At 39.6% G+C, this 20,693-nt stretch overlaps 1 protein-coding gene across 1 annotated transcript; it reads right to left on the reverse strand.

Annotated features, from left to right (window-relative positions):
* Nucleotides 1-2,250: 2,250 nt before the first annotated feature.
* Nucleotides 2,251-20,614, reverse strand: GTF2H3 (general transcription factor IIH subunit 3). The gene is made up of 13 exons (XM_046641093.1): nucleotides 20,527-20,614; nucleotides 17,452-17,531; nucleotides 14,056-14,162; nucleotides 12,567-12,733; nucleotides 10,255-10,317; nucleotides 9,311-9,340; nucleotides 9,139-9,167; nucleotides 7,780-7,854; nucleotides 6,953-7,006; nucleotides 4,686-4,754; nucleotides 4,154-4,289; nucleotides 4,001-4,037; nucleotides 2,251-3,919 (listed from the first exon to the last, which is right to left on the reverse strand). Exons 1-13 carry the CDS (start codon nucleotides 20,537-20,539, stop codon nucleotides 3,850-3,852), a joined length of 930 nt encoding a protein of 309 aa, XP_046497049.1. The 5' UTR covers nucleotides 20,540-20,614; the 3' UTR covers nucleotides 2,251-3,849.
* Nucleotides 20,615-20,693: the final 79 nt, after the last annotated feature.

Consider the following 20,693-nt stretch of genomic DNA (forward strand, 5'->3'; position numbering starts at 1 on the left):
TGCGTCCTCGGGGTTCCTTCACTCCATCTGCAGCCTCACGAAAAAGTGGCCGTCCGCGTCCCGGTTAAGAAGTGGAGTTCCCCCACCCTACAGTTAATTCGATCGCGCTTCAAGAGCTTACCTAAGGCACTGGCTTCCAGACAAACGCCTTCATAAACTTGATTTTTATGGGGTTTTGGGGGTGAGGGACAAAAAGGGGGTGAGGCTGCCGGGCTAAGATTGCAGCGCTGAATTGTTTTGATTATTCTCGCAGTTTTTTGAAGGTTTTTTTGTTTTGTTTTGTTTTTTTAACTCTCAGCACTCTGAAAGCAGATCTTATCGAAGAACCCACAAAAGGTTTTTTGCCCGGCATCAGGACAGATGCACAAGTTATCAGAATTCTACCTGGAGAAAATTTCACTTTTCTGATGTCAGTAGCCTCAAAGCTTTTCCAGCGTTATTATAGTTCGGTGACTAGGAGTGCAGGCTCTGACTTTAGGATTTTGTCTTCCCTCCGCGCTAAGTGACTTCAGGCAAGTTACTGAACCTCTCTAAGCTTGAGTTGCCTCATTGACAAAAAGGGGTAAGATAAGTCCCTCCCGAACAGGATTCTGTGGGTAACATACCTCATGGGTTTAGGCCAGCGCTGGTGTACAGTAAGCACTGGATAAATGTTCACTCGTGTTAACTATCAGAGGAGGGGTGTGCCAATTAACGGAGAGAACCACACCATGCCTGGCAAACAGCAAACGCCAAAGCAATGTTGGCCATTATTACTCTTTCTGTTTAGTTATATATTAATTGATCAGCAAATCTCACATTCTGAAAGGAGTCTGACCTTAGGTCAAAATGCTTTTGCCTGTAGGTAAAACGTAAAGTAATTTAGGCAAATACTAACGGTCATGGGGTATTTTAAAGGCACTATAAATCCATATTTTCACTGAGTCCCACTTTTCTAGACCTTTACACGCTTACTGTGTGGTCATGCATTTTAAGTAGACATCATTAGTACCATAGTTACCTGTATTGGCAGATATCGTTTGTCAGACACTCAAAATAAAAATCTTTTTCTTAGGTTAATTGAAACCCACCCTTTCATTTACCAGACAACAGATCTGAATCCTGTCAACACGTCCAGGTGTGACATCTGCTGTGGTAAAGAAGTGCACCAAATATTAATTAATAAGTGACTTTCCACCCCACCCCCCAACTCCAGGGCACGGTGGGGGGAGTGATGAAAGTGGATTTTCCCTCTACTTTTGTGAATGTTCTTTTCTTCAGAAAGCATGTAATCATTTTCTGTTGTAATCAGAAAAAGAAGTACTTATTAAAAAGTATGCTTTACTTTCCTGCTTTTAGTTGCAATAAGCTATTCAACCAGTAGTGAAATGAACTATGGAATTCTCAAAGTCAAAAAGGAAGTTTCAAAAGTAAAAAGTGCTATTTTTGAAGTTCTATTATTAAAAATCAATTACCGTTAATTTTTCTTAAAATTCTTTGTGATCATTTCTATTAATATAAAATGTAGGCATAAAACTTCAACTATCAATGTAAAGTCTTGATTTTTAAATATTGTACTTCTTATATAGAAATGTCATTGGTGTATTTACTCTCCTCTCCCCTACTTCTGAAAACATTCCATGCAGTCTTCTGGGAATTACTAACACTCTTACAAATCAGTTTGGATTATTTGAAATAAACAAAGTAACTTTTTTTAAAAAAGCAACAGAGCAGGAATCCCTTAGATAAAGCCCAAGGGACTGCCTTTAGAACAGAAGGTTGCATATTGGTAACTATTTAACTATTTACTCTACAGAATAATTTAATGGTTTTGAAATTTTCTATGAGATAAGAAAGCGACCAATTTTTCTGACGTCAAAACATACATTACACCTTAAAACCAGCCTGCTTTATTCAATGAAAGTTCCAAATAATTGAAATTTTGCTAATCTTGCTCCCAACATAAAATTACAAGCAAACATCAAATCTTTCTTCTAATACTTTCATACTTAGAAATCTTGCATTCAATATTTCATAATAATATATTATTATATACTATATGTAACAATATTTTCATGTATAGTTTGGCAAGATTTGAAATTAAAGTTCTTCAGAGTTGAATAAAAAATTGTCTGGCATTTGACCAAATCCAGTTAAAAAGTACACACTTAAAGATGAAATTGAATGAGCATGAAACAAACGAGTGAGAGGAAATAACTCAAGCAAATATGAAAATTTATTTTATTATAAAAATTTATATAAAATAAACCATAAACATAACAGTTACAAATAAAACAAACAGAACTAAGACAGTACATAAAACATTTCAAATGGAAAAGTAATAATAACCTTCTCAGCTTGTTTAAAATATTTCATTTTTTAGATATATGATGCTTTATTTCCTAGACTTAAAATAATTATTTCCATTACTTAATTAGGCTATGAAATATTAAACATTATTTTTTAAAGATTCTCAAACTCTAGGATTAACAAATACTTGCAAAGTAATCACGAAAATTTTTGTGTATTTAACAAAATTGTAAATCCAGAATACAAAATCTACCTGAAATAATCTAACCAAACACCAAATTATTTAAATGAGACTCAGCTTCTGAGATACTATAAAGAGAAAATTAAAATCTATTTACATACAAGGTTGTGTACACAAATAGGTTTTTGTCAATATACTTTTAAAAACAAATCAAATCAGTGACCATTCTTGAAAACCCTTCCTACAATATGCTGGAATTTAAAAGGACTTTTTTTTTGCTTGAGGAAGATTGGCCCTGAGCTAACATCTGTGCCAGTCTTCCTCTATTTTGTATGTGGGTCCCCACCGCAGCATGGCTGACAAGTGGTGTAGGTCTGTGCCTGGGATCTGAACCCGTGAACCCGGGATGCCAAAGCAGAACGCACCAAACTTAACCACTAGACCATGGCGCTGGCCCTAAAAGGACTTTTAATAACTTCAAGATTACACAGAAAAATAAGTTTTTTATTATTGAAATTACACATAATTTTTCTTTTGAACTTACAGAAGTTTTCAGTATGAAGTCCAAAGCTTCTAGAGAGCAGTTCTCCAATATTAACACTTCCCCTCCCCTCATTAAAAAAGGAAAGAATTCTATCTGGGGGCTACACTTAGCTGTAAAGAATCCATTCCCCCTGGGAAATTCCCCCTCTGAACTCAAACATTAGCTTTCACAAATAACCTCGTCACACAAAGGTTTTTGAAGAAAAAGTTGCTACCAGACTACTGCACTCACTCTCCTCACTCATTTAAAGTCACATTTTGTAGTTATTCAGTTGACAAATTATTATTATTTGCATAACTTTGTCCAAACAAGTAGTGATGTCAAACGAAACAGTAACTATGTGCTAACACCTGCAGTTAAATCTCAATTTAGAAAATAAGGATTTTATCTACATGACTATTGTCAAAGTTAACTGCTGATTCAAGGAAGATGTTCTATGTTGATTAATGCCATTACTGCATAAATAGCCACTCTTTCCAAGCCTGTGCTCGCACCTGGCCTTGGGGAGCACATTCGACAGCCTACAGTCAGTCAGGACTCACTGACGAGCCATCATCCCATTAAAAAAAGCCATAGAGTGCTGCTTTCTTCCTCCTTTCTGGACAAAAACCAGTCAGAAAAGATTTCAGGATATATCACATAGAATGACTCCCTCAAATAAATCAGTCCCCGAGAAGCACAAGATGAGGATGAGGTTTTAGGAATATTTCTTATAAGAAATTTCATTAAAAATTATCTTACACACATCCGTATTTTTTTCAGAGCCTTTCCAACAAAGATTCCGCCATACGATTTCTGTTAATAGCTCTAAAGGATGGGGGGAAATTTTTTATTATCAAGCAGACACTTTCAGTTTCTTTTTCTTGGCCTTCAGTACGGGAGGTAGAGAAATCTTAAAGGCTGTCCTGGAATGAGACAGGAAAACACTTTTTAATGCTCTGAATCTCTAAAGGGTGAGGCGGCCACACAACCTCAAAGATACTTACTCGCACGTAGTGCAGATAGGGCTAAAATTGCAGAATACTGTAAATTTAAAAAACAGAAAACAAACAAGATGGTTTAAAAACCACACAGTTGAGGTATTTTCTGCTCCCCGCCCCCCATACAGAAAAAGAGAAAGATCCAGTAAATGAACTTACTTGACAAGCACACAGAACAGACATAGCCAATTTCAATGAGATTTCGATGACAGAAGCAAGCAGCCCGGTAGTCAACATGAATTGGGGGTGGGAGGATTAACTGAGACCTCTGATCTTGATCAGGAAGAAAAACCCACTGTAAAAGAAAAAAGAGCAAGGAGTTTTTATTTAAAACATGGAAAATAACAGAAGTCAGGACACAGATATCAGATATTAGTCAGTCAATACTAAGGAGAATACTAAATTAGGATTTTTCTTAAATGTCTACTGAGAACTGCATATTTATTCATTCAACAATTACTGAGCACCCACACATACAGGCACTGTTCTGTAACAGTCAGATGACACTCTGCATACAGCTCACAGGGTTCAAAGACCAACCACCTGAAGTCCACCTTCACAGCGTCGAAACCTCAGGTCACCCACTTCCTCCTTTCTTCCAATCACTAACATCAGCCATCGTGCGCGCTCACTCCCCAGGAAACAGGGGTCTCACTCTACCATGTTAGGTTCACTGCGGACGTTTCCTTACCAGTAAATACTGCAGGAGGGAGGGCATCTGAGGCACCTTCAGGTACAGTCCCCCTGTGATGTCACAAGCCTGCAAGATACAGAAGGGCTCTCTGCCAAACCAGCACTTACTGAGGTTTCCCAGAGGGACTTACGTCTCCCCTGCACGTCTTCAGGTCTCCAAAAGGAGAGGTGGATTTGAGAGCAAATTAAAAGGGAAGGTTTTCCCAGAGTGAGTAAGTACCAGAAACTTCCAGCTGCATCTCAAGATGTTCAAAGATCTTATTTCCCCCCGGCCAACACCCTTGCCCCCTTGAAGACTGTAGCACAGGACAGTGTACGCTCTTTCTCCTGTTTTTTTGCTACTGATAAATTTGCATTCTTGCCATGTTTATTCATTTTCATTATATTTTTTAATAACAGCTTTGGGATATAATTCACATGCCATAAAATTCACCCTTTTAAAGTGTACAATTCCCTAGGTTTTCGTATATTCACAGAGTTGTGCAACTGTCACCACTATCTAGGTTCCAGAACATCCTCATCAACCCAAAAGGAAACTATACTCATTAATCAGTCGCTCTCCATCCCTCCTTCCCCAGCCCCTGGCGAACACTAATCTGCTTTCTGTCTCTACAGATTTGCCTATTCTGGACATTTCATATAAATGGAATCACACAACTGTGTCCTTTTGTATCTAGCTTCTGTCATTTAGCACAATGTTTTTCAAGTTCATCCATGTTGTAGCATGAATCAGTACTTCGTTCCTTTGTGACCAAATAATATTCCAGTGTATGGACAGACCACCATTTCTTTATCCATTCATCTGTTGACGGACATTTGAATTCCATTTTTTTGCTATTTAGAATCACATGGCTAGGAATATTCACATACAATTTTTTGTGTGGACACATTTTCATTTTCTCTTGGATGTGTATCTAAGAATGGAATTGCTGAGTCACATGGTAATTCTGTGTTTAACCTTCTTCTTTTTTTCTGAGGAAGATTAGCCCCGAGCTAACTACTGCTGGTCCTCCTCTTTTTGCTGAGGAAGCCTGGCCCTGAGCTAACATCCATGCCCATCTTCCTCTACTTTACATGGGCGACGCCTACCATAGCATGGCCTGCTAAGCGGTGCCATGTCCGTACCCAGGATCCAAACAGGCGAACCCCGGGCCGCCGAGAAGCGGAACATGCAAACTTAACTGCTGCGCCACCGGGCCAGCCCCTGTGTTTGACTTTCTGAAGAAGTTTCAGGCTGTTTTCCAAGTAGGCTGTACCACTTTACATTCCCAACAAACAGCATGTACCTACCATCAAGCGTAAGAAACAGGACAAGCCCAGAATCTCTGGCGCCGTGTACTTTTCTGGTTCTCTCTCCCCCTTTCCCACTCCTCATCCCCAGCAGTAACCTAAACTCAGGGATTTCCAATTTTGTGCTTCTAACTCATCTTTTAGGAAATAATATTTCTTGTGGTCAAAAAACATTTAAAGTTCGGTAATTTCTTCAGTCTTAGTTTCAGGTTTTTTCCCATTTTTGGTTAAATTAAATTTCAGTTTCATACATTTGGTTAAAAAGCAACATTTAATGCTGCTGTCCAACAGAAATACAATGCAAGCAACATACGTAATTTTAAATTTTCTAGCTGCATAAAAAAGGAACAGATAAAATTAATTTTAATAACATTCTATTTAGCAATATATTCAAAGTATTATCATTTTAACATGTAATCAATATAAAAATAATTAATGAGACACTTTACATTCTGTTCTTGATACTAAGTCTTTGCAATTCAGTGTGTATTTTATACCTATGGCACATCTCAATTCAGATGAGACTTATTTGAAGAGCTCAATACGACCAACTTATAGGACAGCACGGATCTAGAGCATGATTCTATTGTTACGACATTCTCTGCTCAGCGATCTATTCTTCCATCTGGAAGTACACAGAGAGATTGGTCATGCTGTTCATCTAACATTAACAATGGTAACTTTTAGATGATAGCATTTGAAGGGATTTTTTTTTTCTACCCTTTTTAAAAACACTTTTCTGTGTTGCTTGAATTTGTTTTAATGTGTGAATTACTTTTACAAAGTCATTCAAGTTGTTATGTAAAATATAAATAAAAATTTGAAAGGGACTAGAGAGATGTCAGTGCTCTAATCTACCGCATCATACAGGCTACTTCCTAACAACATGTGAAGACTGGTGAAAAGCACGTAACAGGCAACAGAGCACAGCCTACTTTCGTAACCGCCAACGCCCAGCATTCGCTGAAAACATACCTGTTGGAGGAGTCCTGAATCGGAGTCTAAAACACAGGCATCGATCAAAATATTCTGAAATGAACATTCCAAAGATATTACAGGAATAGTAACAATTGTGACTATCTTACACTGAGAACCTACTATATGCCAGACTCTATTCTTAAAATGGCATATTTAATATGCACGATAAACTCTGCACGGTAGATATTTGATTTGCATTTTACAGTGAAGCACGCAGGCCTTGGCCAGGCTGTGGTCACAGTGCCAGGGGGAGGCAGTGCTGTCAGCCGCAGTCTCCCAGTCCTCAAAGCCCAGGGTTTTTCACCACATCATGCTGCCACTCTAAGATGGAGAATACTTTGCATGGCTACAGCAGCATTTTAGGTTAAAACTCAAGTTTTAAGAAAGGGTTTTTTTTTAACATGTTAAAGAAGAAAATGTATTAGTGATAATTCCTCTGAACATTTCAATTATTTGAAAAGTAAAAACATCGAATCTTTGCAAGAACTCACTAGAGTAAAGAGAGAAACTGACGCAAGGTATGCAGCGAACTGTAAAAGCAGGGATGCTCGGCCTGGGCTCTGAGGAGGGGCTAAATGGAGTTACAGGAATACCAGGAGGCCATATGCAAAACTGTGTTTCAGTGCGGTCTTCTGGGGACCCATCAGATTCTCATGGGGTCCAGGACCCAAAATAGGGAAATGACTAGTACAAAATGTAGATTCTAGATTCTAATCCTTTAATAAGGCCATTTAGTCAGAATACCTCTCTAAGTAGGTCATCCAGAAAATGAAATTAATTCATTATGAAACAAATACTCTTTAAAAAGAATGCTCTCAATTCACCTGTTTCTGTGCTGCGAAGATGACATTCATGAAGTTCATATACTGCAATGCGGTGTCTTCTGCAGCCTTTATCACCTGATAATCACATCCATGTTAACACTTGCAGGCACACCCTAGTGTTCTCACTCACATGTCATCACAATCTACTGCAAACCACAACCAATATTATTTTTCTAATTTAATTCCTAGTTAGTATCATTAAATAATACCTAAAAGTGTAAAGATGACTGTAAAAATTTCCCCCAAATCCTACCACTCAAGAGATAATCCTTATCAATAGCTTGACGGAGGTCCTTCTAGAGAGCACGTATGTAAGCACATATGTCCACTCATACCCAACACACGCACACACAGAGGGACGACACTCTATCTAGTGTTCTGCAACCTGCTTTTTCAGTCCACAACATCTGGGGGAAAATCTTACGTCAATGAATCTGGACGTATCAGCCTTCGTGCTGACTTCGTGGATGTAGCCAGTTGTGTACAGCAGACACGTAGCAGTTTCCAATCCCCAGTTTTAGACAATGCTATAATGAGCACCCTCCACTTTTCCTAAGAGTTTTCCTTTCATTCCTGTCTTGGGGTTTTATTTTTTGGGGGTCTTAAGCTTTCCTTTAAAGTTTCACATCATGCTTAGCAAGGTACTCACCATCCCAAGATTACAAACAGATATTTTCTTTCAGAGCTTTTAGGTCCTGAATTTTCATCTGGAAATCTCTGATCTTTACTAGACTGTATCAGGTGTCAGCAGTGAGATGGGGATCTGGCAGTTTTCCCCCAAATAGCCAACCACTTGGCCGAGCACCTTTTGTGAATAATCCATTTTCTTCCCACTAATTTAAAGTACTTCCTGTGTCAGAAACCAAACTCCCCTGTGTACCCGGTTTTATTTCTGGACTCTAGTCTTTTCCGTTTTCTGTTTGCCTACTACTGTACCAAAACCAGTTACTGTGGCTTTATAACATGTTTTAATGCCTAAAGGAGCAAGTGCCTACTCATTATTCTCTTTCAGAAAGTTCTTGGCTATTCTCATTGAATTATGCTTCCAGACAAACTGGTGAATTTCTTTTTAAATCTCCCAACTCTGCCAGAAAAAAAGTCTGACATTCTGACTGAAATTGCAATGAATTTACAGTTTAATTTTAGAAAAAGTGACACCCAAGAATAAAATAAGGCTCTCCATTTATTCTTTTATGTCTCTCAGAATTATAGTTTTTCATCATAATCAGTTTTACATATTGCTTGTTAAATTAATTCTAGATACTTAATATTTATTGCTTCTATTAGAAATGGGTCTTATTTCTTATGTTTTCTAATTGGTGATAGTCTGTAAACATAATATTGCTTTTTTAATCTTACCAATATCCTTGATTTCATTTCCTGATTATCTATAAAGAGATAAAAACAGATTTAAATTTAACTGAATCTTATTAAACATATTATTAGATTTTCTAACCAATTTTTAGATAGTCCGCCAAACTTACAGTTGTAAAATAAGAATTAAATTCTCATAAAAAAAGCAGGCTCCTACCTTTAACCTCCTTGTTCATTCTATGAATGTCTTATTTCTTAGCATTAAGGAACTTAAAAATATTATTTAATTTCATAAATATTTATAGTAAACAAAAAAATAACCTCACATTTTAGTTAAATAAACCCAGCATCCACCTAGTTGAAAAAGGAAATGCTGTTTCCTATGATAAACATACAAAACAAGAGTGACTGGAGGTTTCCAATTACTGACTCTGCAATCAACTGGGCTTGTAACCTGACCAAAAGATGATCTTTGTCCCAGAAAATTAAAATTACCAAGATCTGATTGTTCTATCATTATCCACCATGTTCTAGATTTGAATACTGGGACAAGTAAATCAGTAAGCTGATCAAACGGGTAACGAATTTGAAAACCATACACAGATGATCCGGCACCCCAACCAAAGCCTAGGACAGAGGAGTCATTGAGCACTGTCCAAAACACACACAGTAAATTACATAAGACTGGGAGACCATCCACAAACAGGGTTAACGTCAAAATGCTTAGGAAAGTGTGGTTGACTCTGCTAACTACAAAATAACCTGCTGGCCTGTGGAGAAACAGCCACTCATTTATTAAGCCTCAGGGTCAGTAAATGCTTTTATAATCAAACACTCTCCCAACTCAAGGAAGATGGTGGGGGGGGGGGGGGGTGGGAATCTCTACAATTTGTCAAAACAAGAAACAAGTAAGCATTGTGAAGAAGAATTCACTGTGAGCAGGACATACTGGAGAAACTAGACGTCTTCACATTCTTCCCATTTCAAGTTCTCACAGCTTATCTTAAAAACGTTTCAAAGCCAAGATAAACTCCTTTTTGATTCCTCACCACTTTAGAATACTCATGCCTTTATCAATATGGGCATCCGAGGTTCTAAGAAATATCCCAAGATACGTTTATTACAGAAGACGCCTTCTAAAGGATTCAACACCAAGGATACAGCAAAGAGCTTTGGCGAGCGATCCTGCCAGCAGAGTTTCTGTATGCTGACCCTTTATGTCACCTACAAATAATAAAAAACATTAAAAAAGGAATTGTTAGGTATTTTCTTGAACTAAAATTTTCAAACCAAAGTATTCTTCATGAATGAAATCAGATATTTTCAAACTGGGTTTAAAAACATAGATAGCACTTTCTTCTCAGTAATGCTTAAATAAGCAATTTACTCAATTTAAAATATCCTGGTGGTCAGGGGCTAAGGTGGGGAACGGGAAGTTGTTGTTTAATGGGGACAGAATTTCACTTTGGGGTGATGAAAAAGTTCAGGAATGGATAGTGGTGATGTTTACACAACAATGTGAACATATTTAATGCCCCGAACTGGACACCTAAAAATTATTAAAATGGTACATTTTACCACAATAAAAAATAAATAACAAAAACCATCCTGGTGTCATTTGGAAAGGTTCAGGCTTATCAATGATCTAAACGGTGCAGAAGGTCATGTGTAACTGCAGGCAGCCTACACAGTGGCCCCTGGCCAGGCTGAGCCTCCCTGTCAGCCCTTTCCCACCGCCTCCTTCCCCCACCCCACTCAGAGAGCTGCCAGGCCAGCGAAGGAGGACTGGAGAAACTCCTCTGGCTGTGGCAAGTAGGGATGAAGTTTGCAAATTTTTGGAGTCTTGTGTGAAAAAAATTCACTCTTAAGAAAATCAAAATCCTAAACCAGCAGCTGAAGGGGGGGGAGGCAGATGGACCCCCTGTGGGAACAGGGCCTGCAGCTGGTCCAGGAGCACTGACACCCCACTGGCGAGGGCAGACCAGGAAAGGTCTTGACCACCGCACCAAGAGGCTGGGACTTTACCCTGGTGGCCAGTGATTCTCAAAGGGTGGCTCTGGACCCCTGTAGCTGCAGGAGCATCACCTGGGAACTCAATAGAAACACAAATTCTTGGGACCACCCTAAACCCACTGAATCAGAAACCACAGAGTGGGGCCCAGCATTTTGTGTTAACAAGCCCTCCAGGTGATTTTTAAGAGCTTTATTGGGGTATAATTTACAGATCATAAAATTCATTCCTTTTAGGTGCACAATTCAATGATTTCTAGTAAATTTATAGAATTGTAAACCATCACCACAATCCAATTTTAGAACATTTCCCTCACCCCAAAAGATCACTTGGGCCCAGGCCATCACTCCCTGCTCCTCCCCAGCCCCGGGAACCCGCTAACCCACTTTCTGTGGCTAAAGAGTTGCCTTTCCCCCCCAGGTGATGCTGACACAGGCTACAGTTTGAAACCACTGCCTGCAGGCAATAGGGACCCAGTAAAAGCCTTTACGCCGGGGAAGAGCAGCTTTGATTTTTAGGACGTTAAGCCTAGAGGCTGAGGGGAAAAGCTTGAATGGAGAGAGACAGGAGTCAGTGAGCAGAAGCTCTTACAACAATCTAGAGCAAGGGTCCTCGACCTGTAATTGTGCCCCACAGGGGACATTTGGCAAAGTTTGAAGACACATTTGGTTCTTCATATTTGGTTCAAATATGAAGACAAATTTGGTTGTCACAACTGGAGGATGTTATGGCATCTAATGGGTCGAGGCCAAGGATGATGCTAAGTATGCTCCAATGCACAGGGCAGCCCCACGGCGGAGCTAGATGACAGATAATAAGGGGTCAGATTTTGGAGGTACTTCTGAGACTAAATTAATAGGACTTCATAGCTGATTAAATGTTGGATGTGAGAAGAAAGGAGTAAAAAATGAAAGCATTGAATTTAGAAAAGTAGATGGATGGGGATGACAGAAATTGGGAATGGAAACGGTGTAACTGAGGGGAAAAAATAAAGAAACTAGTCTGGGGCATGCTAATGAGACTGTGGGACACTCCGCTGAAAACGTGCAGCTTGAAAGAAAGGCTGGATTGGGAAGTGTTCATATATAAATGATAATTAAAGACGAGTGGATGAGAACATACAGAGGAAGAAAAGAAAAGAAAACAACAAGCAGAATAAAAATATATATATTTTAAAGGAAAAGGTGAAGGGAAAGTCAGAAATGAAAGAACGGCCCAAAAAAGGGAGAAACAGGTCAACAGGATGTCCTCAGAGGCCAGAGTGTTTCCAGAAGCAGAGGCCGGTCAACAGTGTCAAATGCTGCAATAAAGCAAAGGCTTTGATGAAAATGATTTTAAAAAAGAGAAGAGAGAGAATGCAAATAGATAGTATCAAGAACCTTAAATCTTCCGACTCTGAGCCTCAAGGACCTCTACATTCAACTATATTTGCAAAGGAATAATGAGGAAAAAAAGCTGTTACTTTTGGTCATTAGATCTTTGATCTCTTCAACAATAACTTCATTGGCTGCTGTTAACAACTCGTATTTTCCATCTTTACTCCCTGAGGGATTAAATTCAGAAGGAGCGTTGCCGGGGTCTCCGAAGAAGTCTCCAAGCCTGCCATGCTTTCCAGGATATAAGAATCGACTGAAACAGCAGGGGAAAAACACCTAGTTACACCAGGACTCAGTGCGCACGCTAAACATCAAAATGAAATTCAGTAGAGAAAACAAACAAAAACCACATTAATTCTGGACTCACAAGAGTCTATAATAAATTTCATTTTTTTAAAATATATAAAATAGACAAACTGGCAAACATGAGTCTACTACTATAGAATGTTTTGATTATTCCACTGTTTTCTGAAAAATGAGAGAAAATACAGAAGGTATTGGGTTATGGTCTCTTAAAATGCTTCAGGGCGGCTCTCACTCTACTTTCTCAGAGGACAACTGGAAGACATTCATGCCAAATTCCAACTTACTACTAGTTTTTTATTTGAGGTATACTTATCTACTCTAGTAACAAAAATCTGGGTCAAAGGTCCCTGAAAAGATTTTCCTAGTGCTTCAGGACTTTTATAGTAATCATGTAAAACACATTTTTTGATTTTTCTTAAAAAATGAAAACTTTGCCTGTTATAGCTTTTATTGATATCTTAACGAAATCAGCGTCATCTTTTGCATGCAGTTCTGAGAACAATGTATGGTGATGATGGGGGTAGGAGCACTTACTGGTTGGCCCACTGGCTCTTTCGACACACCAAAGGAAGCAGCGCTCAGAACCGAGAAAATCTAAGAACTACTCACTAACTTCACATGAAATATACTGGTAGACAAGAGTCAAGTAAATATGGTCAAAATTATTTATGAAATCTTGACTGTATACATGTCCATATTTGCACAACAGCTGCAGATCCAAGCACCATCTTGCAGAGACTCTAACATAGCCAGTTTTTACACCAGTGTTAGAAAAGGTCAGTTTCTTCAGCTGAGCACCAGATGGGGCAGTCGGCTCGGGTTTAGGAGCCAGTAGAAGAAAAATCCTTATTTATAAACACCAAAATCACACACAGATCCATGAAATAGTCACACCGTGAGAGGTACACAGGACCAAGATGGCTAAAGGCAACGCAGAATCACACCTCCCAGCCCCCCCTCGGGGGAGAGCCAGGAGTAGAGCAGAGATGGGAGCGGCCTGCCTGATCTGAGAATTCTCTCGTTTGCCTAGAGAATATAGTTGAATCTGTGTAAGTTAAATGTGCACAGGTACTATACATCAGCTAATGAAGTTTTCAATATTCATACCCATCAAAACGTTCAGGTACTGATTCTTGACGCTGTGAGTATTGCTCACTGGTACAGAAAAAAATTTTTTGCAACAGAGAGTAGAAATAATACATGCCAGTTGGCGTAAAAATGTCTCAAACGTTAAGCCCTCAGGAGGGAGCGTAATCACAAGGGCCATACCTTTCTTGAATGTGGCTTGCTATCACAGCGAGTTTGTTGCACCGATTCATGAATAAATGAGAATTTCCCAACACCATCACTGCATCTATGCATTTTGATAAAGTAAACTGTTAAAAAAACAGAAGACATTAGAAAGGTAAATTAGCTATCCAAATAACTATATCAGGTCCTGGAAATGAGTATGATTTCCTTTAAATTTCAGACAATTATTCACTGCTAAAAATACGCTCAGGAGTTCTTGCCTCCATAAGTAAAAACACTTAAAAACTACAGCTTTCTAATTCTACTTATATGCAATCATCTCTACATCAATACAATATTCCACAAGTATTTTCTGCATAACATTTAGGGAATAGCAAACACGTCACATCTTCCATGATAAAATTACTAGCATACTATTGCTACAGGTGGAGTACATAATCAATACATATTGATTAAATTGATTTGTGAAAGGTTCCAATTCAATCACTAAGAATGCTAAACACCCGTTCTGTGTTCTGTCCCTTCTTAAAGGGACAGAGCTTCATGGAGCTGACATTCTCATAAGTAATAATGTTACTAAAAAACATAGGTGGATATTTTTATAATCCTGGAATAAGGCATGTTTCTCTTAAAGAAAAAAATACCTTGGGCAGAAAGTAAAACATTGATAAATTTCAACCTATTAAAGAAAACATTTAAAAAAATTAAAATTTCTATATAGCAAAAAAAATGACTATAAACAAAAGTGAAAGACAAATTGGAAAAGACAAACTGGAAAAAAATAATTGCAACATATGACAGGCAATGGGTCAACTTTAATACAAAGAGTCTCCACAAATCATGAAAAAAAAGGAATGCTCAAAGAGAAAAATGGGCACTGCTCCAAGGGAGAAATCTGAAGGGCCATCAAAGACACTGAAGGCAAATGGAGATGATTTCTTTGGGTACATCATATTGGCCAAAGATAAAACAAGGGAAGAGAGCATCTCGTGTTGGGGCAAAAAAGAAAAAAAGGAATTCTCAATGTGCCAGTGGGGAGAGTGCAAAATAAGACAGTCTTTCTGGAGAGTAAAAGGGTAATAAGCAGTGATGTCCTGGTATGTCCATACAATGGAATACTATTCAGCAAGGAAAAGGGATGAACTACTGATACATGTAACAACACGGACAAACTGCAAAATTATGCTGAGTAAAGAAACCAGACCAGAAAAAACCCACTACATACTGCTACGTACTGCCTGATTCCATTTATATAAAAATATAGAAAATGTAAACTAATGTATACTGCTGGAAAGCAAATCAGTGGTTGCCTGGGGATGGGGATAGGCAGAGAGAGGTGAGTAGGATAAATTATAAAGGAACATGAAGAAACTCTTAGGGATGATGGATCTATGTGTTCATTATTTTCATTGTGGTGATAATTTCATAAACATAATCATATGTAAAAACATATCAAATTGAACACTATAAATATGTACAGTTTACTTATGTCAATTATATCTCAATAAAGCTGTTTAAAAAGACACCATTAAGAAAATGAAAAGATAAGCCACAAAGCCATAGGCCAGGAGAAGATATCTGTAAATCAAATATTTGATAAGGACTTATATCCAGAGCACGTAAAGAATTCTTACAACTCAATAATAAGAAAACAAACAGTCCAATTTAAATACTGGGCATCACATCTGAATACACATTTCACCAAAGAAAATATATGGATGGCTAATTAGCATATGAAAAAGACTCACCATCATTAGTCATTGAAGAAATGCAAACTCAAACCACAATGAGATTCTACCACCTACTGAGTAGAATGACTGTTATCAAAAAGACAGACAAACGTCGGAGAGGATGTGAAGAAACTGGAACTCTCAGACGTTGCCGACGGGAATGGAAAACAGTGTACCCACTTTCACAACGTTTGGCAGCATCTCAAAAAGTTAAATCTAAACTTACCATATGACCCAGCAAATAAAATATTTGCAAACCACATATCTGACAAAGGACATATCTAGAATATACAAATAAATCTCAAAATTCAATAGTTAAAAAACCCCAAACAATCCAATCAGAAAATGGGCAGACGACATGAAAAGACATTTCAGGAGACGATCTAGATGGCAAATCAGCATATGAAAAGATGTTCAATGCCACAAGCCATGAAGGAAATGCAAATTAAGAGCACAATAAGGTATCATTACACATCGATTAAAATAGCTAACATAAGGAACAGTGACAACACCAAACGCTGGTGAGGATCCAGAAACTGGATCTCTTATACTTTGTGGTTGGAATGTAAAATGATACCTCTGTGTACAAGACCCTAGAGCAGTTTCTTAAAAAACCAAACATGTGATTACCATATGACCTAGCAGTTGCACTACTGGACATTTAGTCCAGAGAAATGAAAACTTACGTCCACACAAAAACCAGTACATAACTTTTCAGAGCAGCTTTTTATGTAATAGCTGGAAACAACCCAAATGTCCTTCAATAGGTGAATGATTCAACTACAGTACATCATACTATGGAATACTACTCAGCAATAAAAAGGACAAACTTTCGATACATGAATCAACGTGGATGGATCAAGGGCATTCTGTTGAGTGAAAAGAGCAACTTCAAAGGTTACACATGGTATGATCTATTTACATAACAAAATTACAGAGATGGAGAGCAGATCAGTAGACTAGTATTCACTAAGGGTCAGGGACAGGGACTGCGAAAGTGAAGCAACTATACGGGACAGCACAAGGGAGCTCCTTTGTGATGGAGAGTTCTGTATCTTGATTGTGGCGGTGGTCACACAAATCCATACATGTGCTAAGACTGCTCAGAACCACACACACGCATACACACACACACTAGTGTATGTAAAACTATTGTGATCCGAATATGGTCTATTGATTGTTCCAATGTCAATTCCCTGGTTTCAATATTGTACTACAGTTACATAAGATGTCACCACTGGGGGAAGCTGGGGCGAGGGCACACAGGACCTCTCTGTACCATTTTTTACAATTTCCTGTGAAGCTATAATTATTTCAAAATAGACAGGTTTTTTTTTAAAGCCTATATATTGCATGGAATCAACATGTGGAATGTACAGAAAAGGCAATATAGAGACAGAAAGCAGACCCGCAGTTGCCTGTGACTGTGGAGTAGAAATAGTGACTGGCTGTAAACAGGCAGGAGGAAACTTCCTAGGCTGCTAGAAATGCTCTAAAACGGAACTGGGGTGATAGTTACACGACTTTACTGTGATTTTTACTAAAAAACCATTGAATGGTACATTATAATGGGTGAATTTTATGGTATGTAAATTATACCTTAATAAAGCTGGTTTTAAAAAGCAATATAAACATATACTCAGTTAAACCAGAATTAGCCAAAGGCTTCTTCAAGCAATCTTACCTGAGATTCCTTTAATGCTTGCTTTCCCCACCATATTGGGTTGGTATCAACTATGATAACTAGAAGATTCAATTCATCTTCTGAAAACATTAACAAAACATGAAGAACATTAGCTTCATGAAAGTGAATCAAAGGAAGCGTTCCCACTTTGTAACTTACATCCGGATCAAGCACCACTATGCGCCTTCACACGTCTATCATCCTAAACCGTGACATTGACAGAAGGCCAAGTTCTTTTAAAGATTTAAAGCTCTGTGCGGCCTTGGCAAGCTCTTGCCTGCTTTCTGCACCACTGCATCTTTCATGCACTAGAATCTAAATGCCACGTGGGGGAATTTTTGTTTGTTTTGTCACTGCTTATTTCTGCTTGTAGTATGTTGCCTAGCCATAGCGGATGCTTGATAAATATCTATTAAGCAAACCCAAAGATACATGCATTTTTTTTCTTTTTTTGAGGAAGATTAGCCCTGAGCTAACATCTGCTGCCAATCCTCCTCTTTTTGCTGTGGAAGACTGGCCCTGAGCTAACATCCATGCCCATCTTCCTCTACTTTATACGTGGGATGCCTGCCACAGCATGGCTTGACAAGTGGTGCCATGTCTGTACCCGGGATCCGAACCAGCGAACCCCAGGCCACCAAAGCGGAACATGTGAACTTAACCACTGTGCCACCGGGCCAGCCCAGACATGCATTTTAAATGCCTGGTCAAGGAGAGAAGGTAATGATAAACCAGCAGTGAGAATCACTAGCAGCAGAATTTCGGGCATGCAGGGGTTAAAGGGAGACACAGGAATCAATGTTGCCCCGAGTCCATCAAATCACCCAGCAGCAAGGCCAACTGTGATTAGGAACCAATTTTAAAAAGGTGAAGACCAAAGAGGGAAAAGCAATTCCTACGTAAAGGAGATTTTACTGTGAAAGGGAATTAGGCTGCTCTCCAAAGTGACAGACACAACTAAACAAGCTAACCTAACACACTAACTCATTCAACAAACATTTACACTAAGTACCAGTATTAGGTGTCGGAGATACTGGGTCCAAGCCCTCAAGAAGCCTATATTCTTATTGAGGTAAGAGACATACAGACCCACAAGCACACACTGTCACAAAAAACCCAGGACGCTCACTTAATAACAAAGAGCAGTAATGCCTTTCCTGCCCCCATACCTTCCTTCCCACAGTTCCCTGTCTCCTGTATCAGGATAATCCTCACCCGTCTTTGATTTCTGCTTACATATCCAAACCCTACTGACTCTTCAAGGCCTCAAACCAGTGCCACCTCTTTCTTCCCCCAGGTCTTCTAACAGGTCCCGGCTCCCCCATCTCAGGAGAGCAGGAATGTCACCCTCCTCTGTATCAGGCACTGACATATGTAATCCTGTAAGCTCATTCCATGCTGACAACAACCCATCGGGGGACACAGCATTGCGTTCATCAATTATAACAAGTACCCTCTCCTTTTTTTTCGCATTTAACAGTTGCTGAAATTAGGATGGTATCTGACGATTAAGAGTGGAGGCCTTCTTTTCTGTCTTAGTGGTACATTAAATAAAAGCACATTTCATAATCAACACAGTCTTAGATTAGATGAAATATGGTATTCTTATTTTGAAAATAACTCTCAACTTTGTAATGTGCTCTAAGTCGCATGGTCTGCCAGCAAGTAGCAAAGCCCAGTGCTTCTGCTTTGAAGTCAGATCTGCTTGACTCTAAAGGCTGCGGCTTTCCATTGCCCCACTGCCTAGTTCTGACCACCCACAGTACTCACCCTCCTCTAATGACACTCACACTCACTACCTCATTTTATAGTTAGTTGTGTTACTGACCTCTTCCCAACCCTGCCCACTACACTGTGGACTCCTTAAAGAATGAGGATTTTTGCTAGTCCTGGGAAGACATAATACACATAAATCACACAACACAGTGCCCAGTACAGAAGAGACACTTAATAACCATGTCTCCCACAGGCGCCCATCCCCCTCCCCCTAAGCACTTAAGTCTTTGGTCTTATTCTCCATCAAGCCCCAACCCACAATTCTGAGAGCCATCCATTCCTTGCTACTACCAAGAAGCCTGAGAAAAAGATAAAGTGTCGCCTGTCAGAAGAGGTGTGTATCCATACACATGGGATGTCCCTGTGAATTTCCTTCTAGGGGTCTCTACCTCCTCTTTCATAGACAAGGGCCATGCCCGGTCTGCCTCTCTCATAGGGTGTGACTACAACAGATAATAGGAAGCATGGACAACTGTCACAGCCTCCGAAAGGATCTACCTCTATTCTTGCTCCCCACAGTCCATCTTTCACACAGCAGCCAAAGTGACCTTTTAAAACTGGAAATCAGATAGTAACACTTCCTTGTATAAAACCCTAAAACGGCTTTGTAATACACTTAAAAACAAAGCTCAAGTTCTTTATCATGGCCCACTAGGGCCATGCACCTGGCTCGCTCTCTGATCTCATCCCTCTAGCCCACCTTGCTCCTGCCACCCTGGCCTCTTTTTTCTTCCTTTAAGATACCCAGCTCTATAACTGATGGTATAATGTACGAATCAAAGTGTCTCCACCTTCCTCTAACCCCAGGTTTCCCTTTTCTGTCTTAGTATATGTAGTGGCTCAACTCCAGGGGACCTTTGCATAGTCATTCAAGTCTTAGTTTCAACATCTCGGTCTTCCCTGGACTCCTGTCTAAAGTAGCTCCGCCTTGATCGCCCCCTAATCACAATCTAACACATCACCCCATTATACTGTCTTCATAGCTCTTGTCACCCTTCGAAACTATCTTTATTTACTTGCCTACTGTCCGTCTCTCGCACTAGACTGTAACCTCCATGAGGGCCCTGTCTGTCTTGTTCTCTACTGTATTCAAAAAGTACTGTATACAAAAAGTAACGCCTGGCACACAGACGGGCGACCCAAAAAGATTTAGTGAATGAATGAATGAGTACATTCGCTATTCCTCTAAAGACCAAACAGGTTCCACTCAGCCCAAGAACTACACCCCAACTGGCCAGTCCTGGCCGGGTCGATGCCGCCTAAGCCCAGGGTCCGAGTCCCGCCCGGCGCAGTCCTCACCGTCTGAGACCATGGCGGCCAAGGTCCCTCAGCGCACAGCCAGCCACTCTCCAGCGAGTCTCCCGGATCCTGTGCACTCCAACTTCCGGCGCCGCCGAGTGACGCGCAGGCAATTTGGCCCAGGCCGCGCGCCGTACCCACGGCCCCGCCCCCAAAGCGCCGGAAGT

Source organism: Equus quagga, chromosome 15 (genome assembly GCF_021613505.1).
Source record: "Equus quagga isolate Etosha38 chromosome 15, UCLA_HA_Equagga_1.0, whole genome shotgun sequence".
NCBI classification, from domain to species: domain Eukaryota; kingdom Metazoa; phylum Chordata; class Mammalia; order Perissodactyla; family Equidae; genus Equus; species Equus quagga.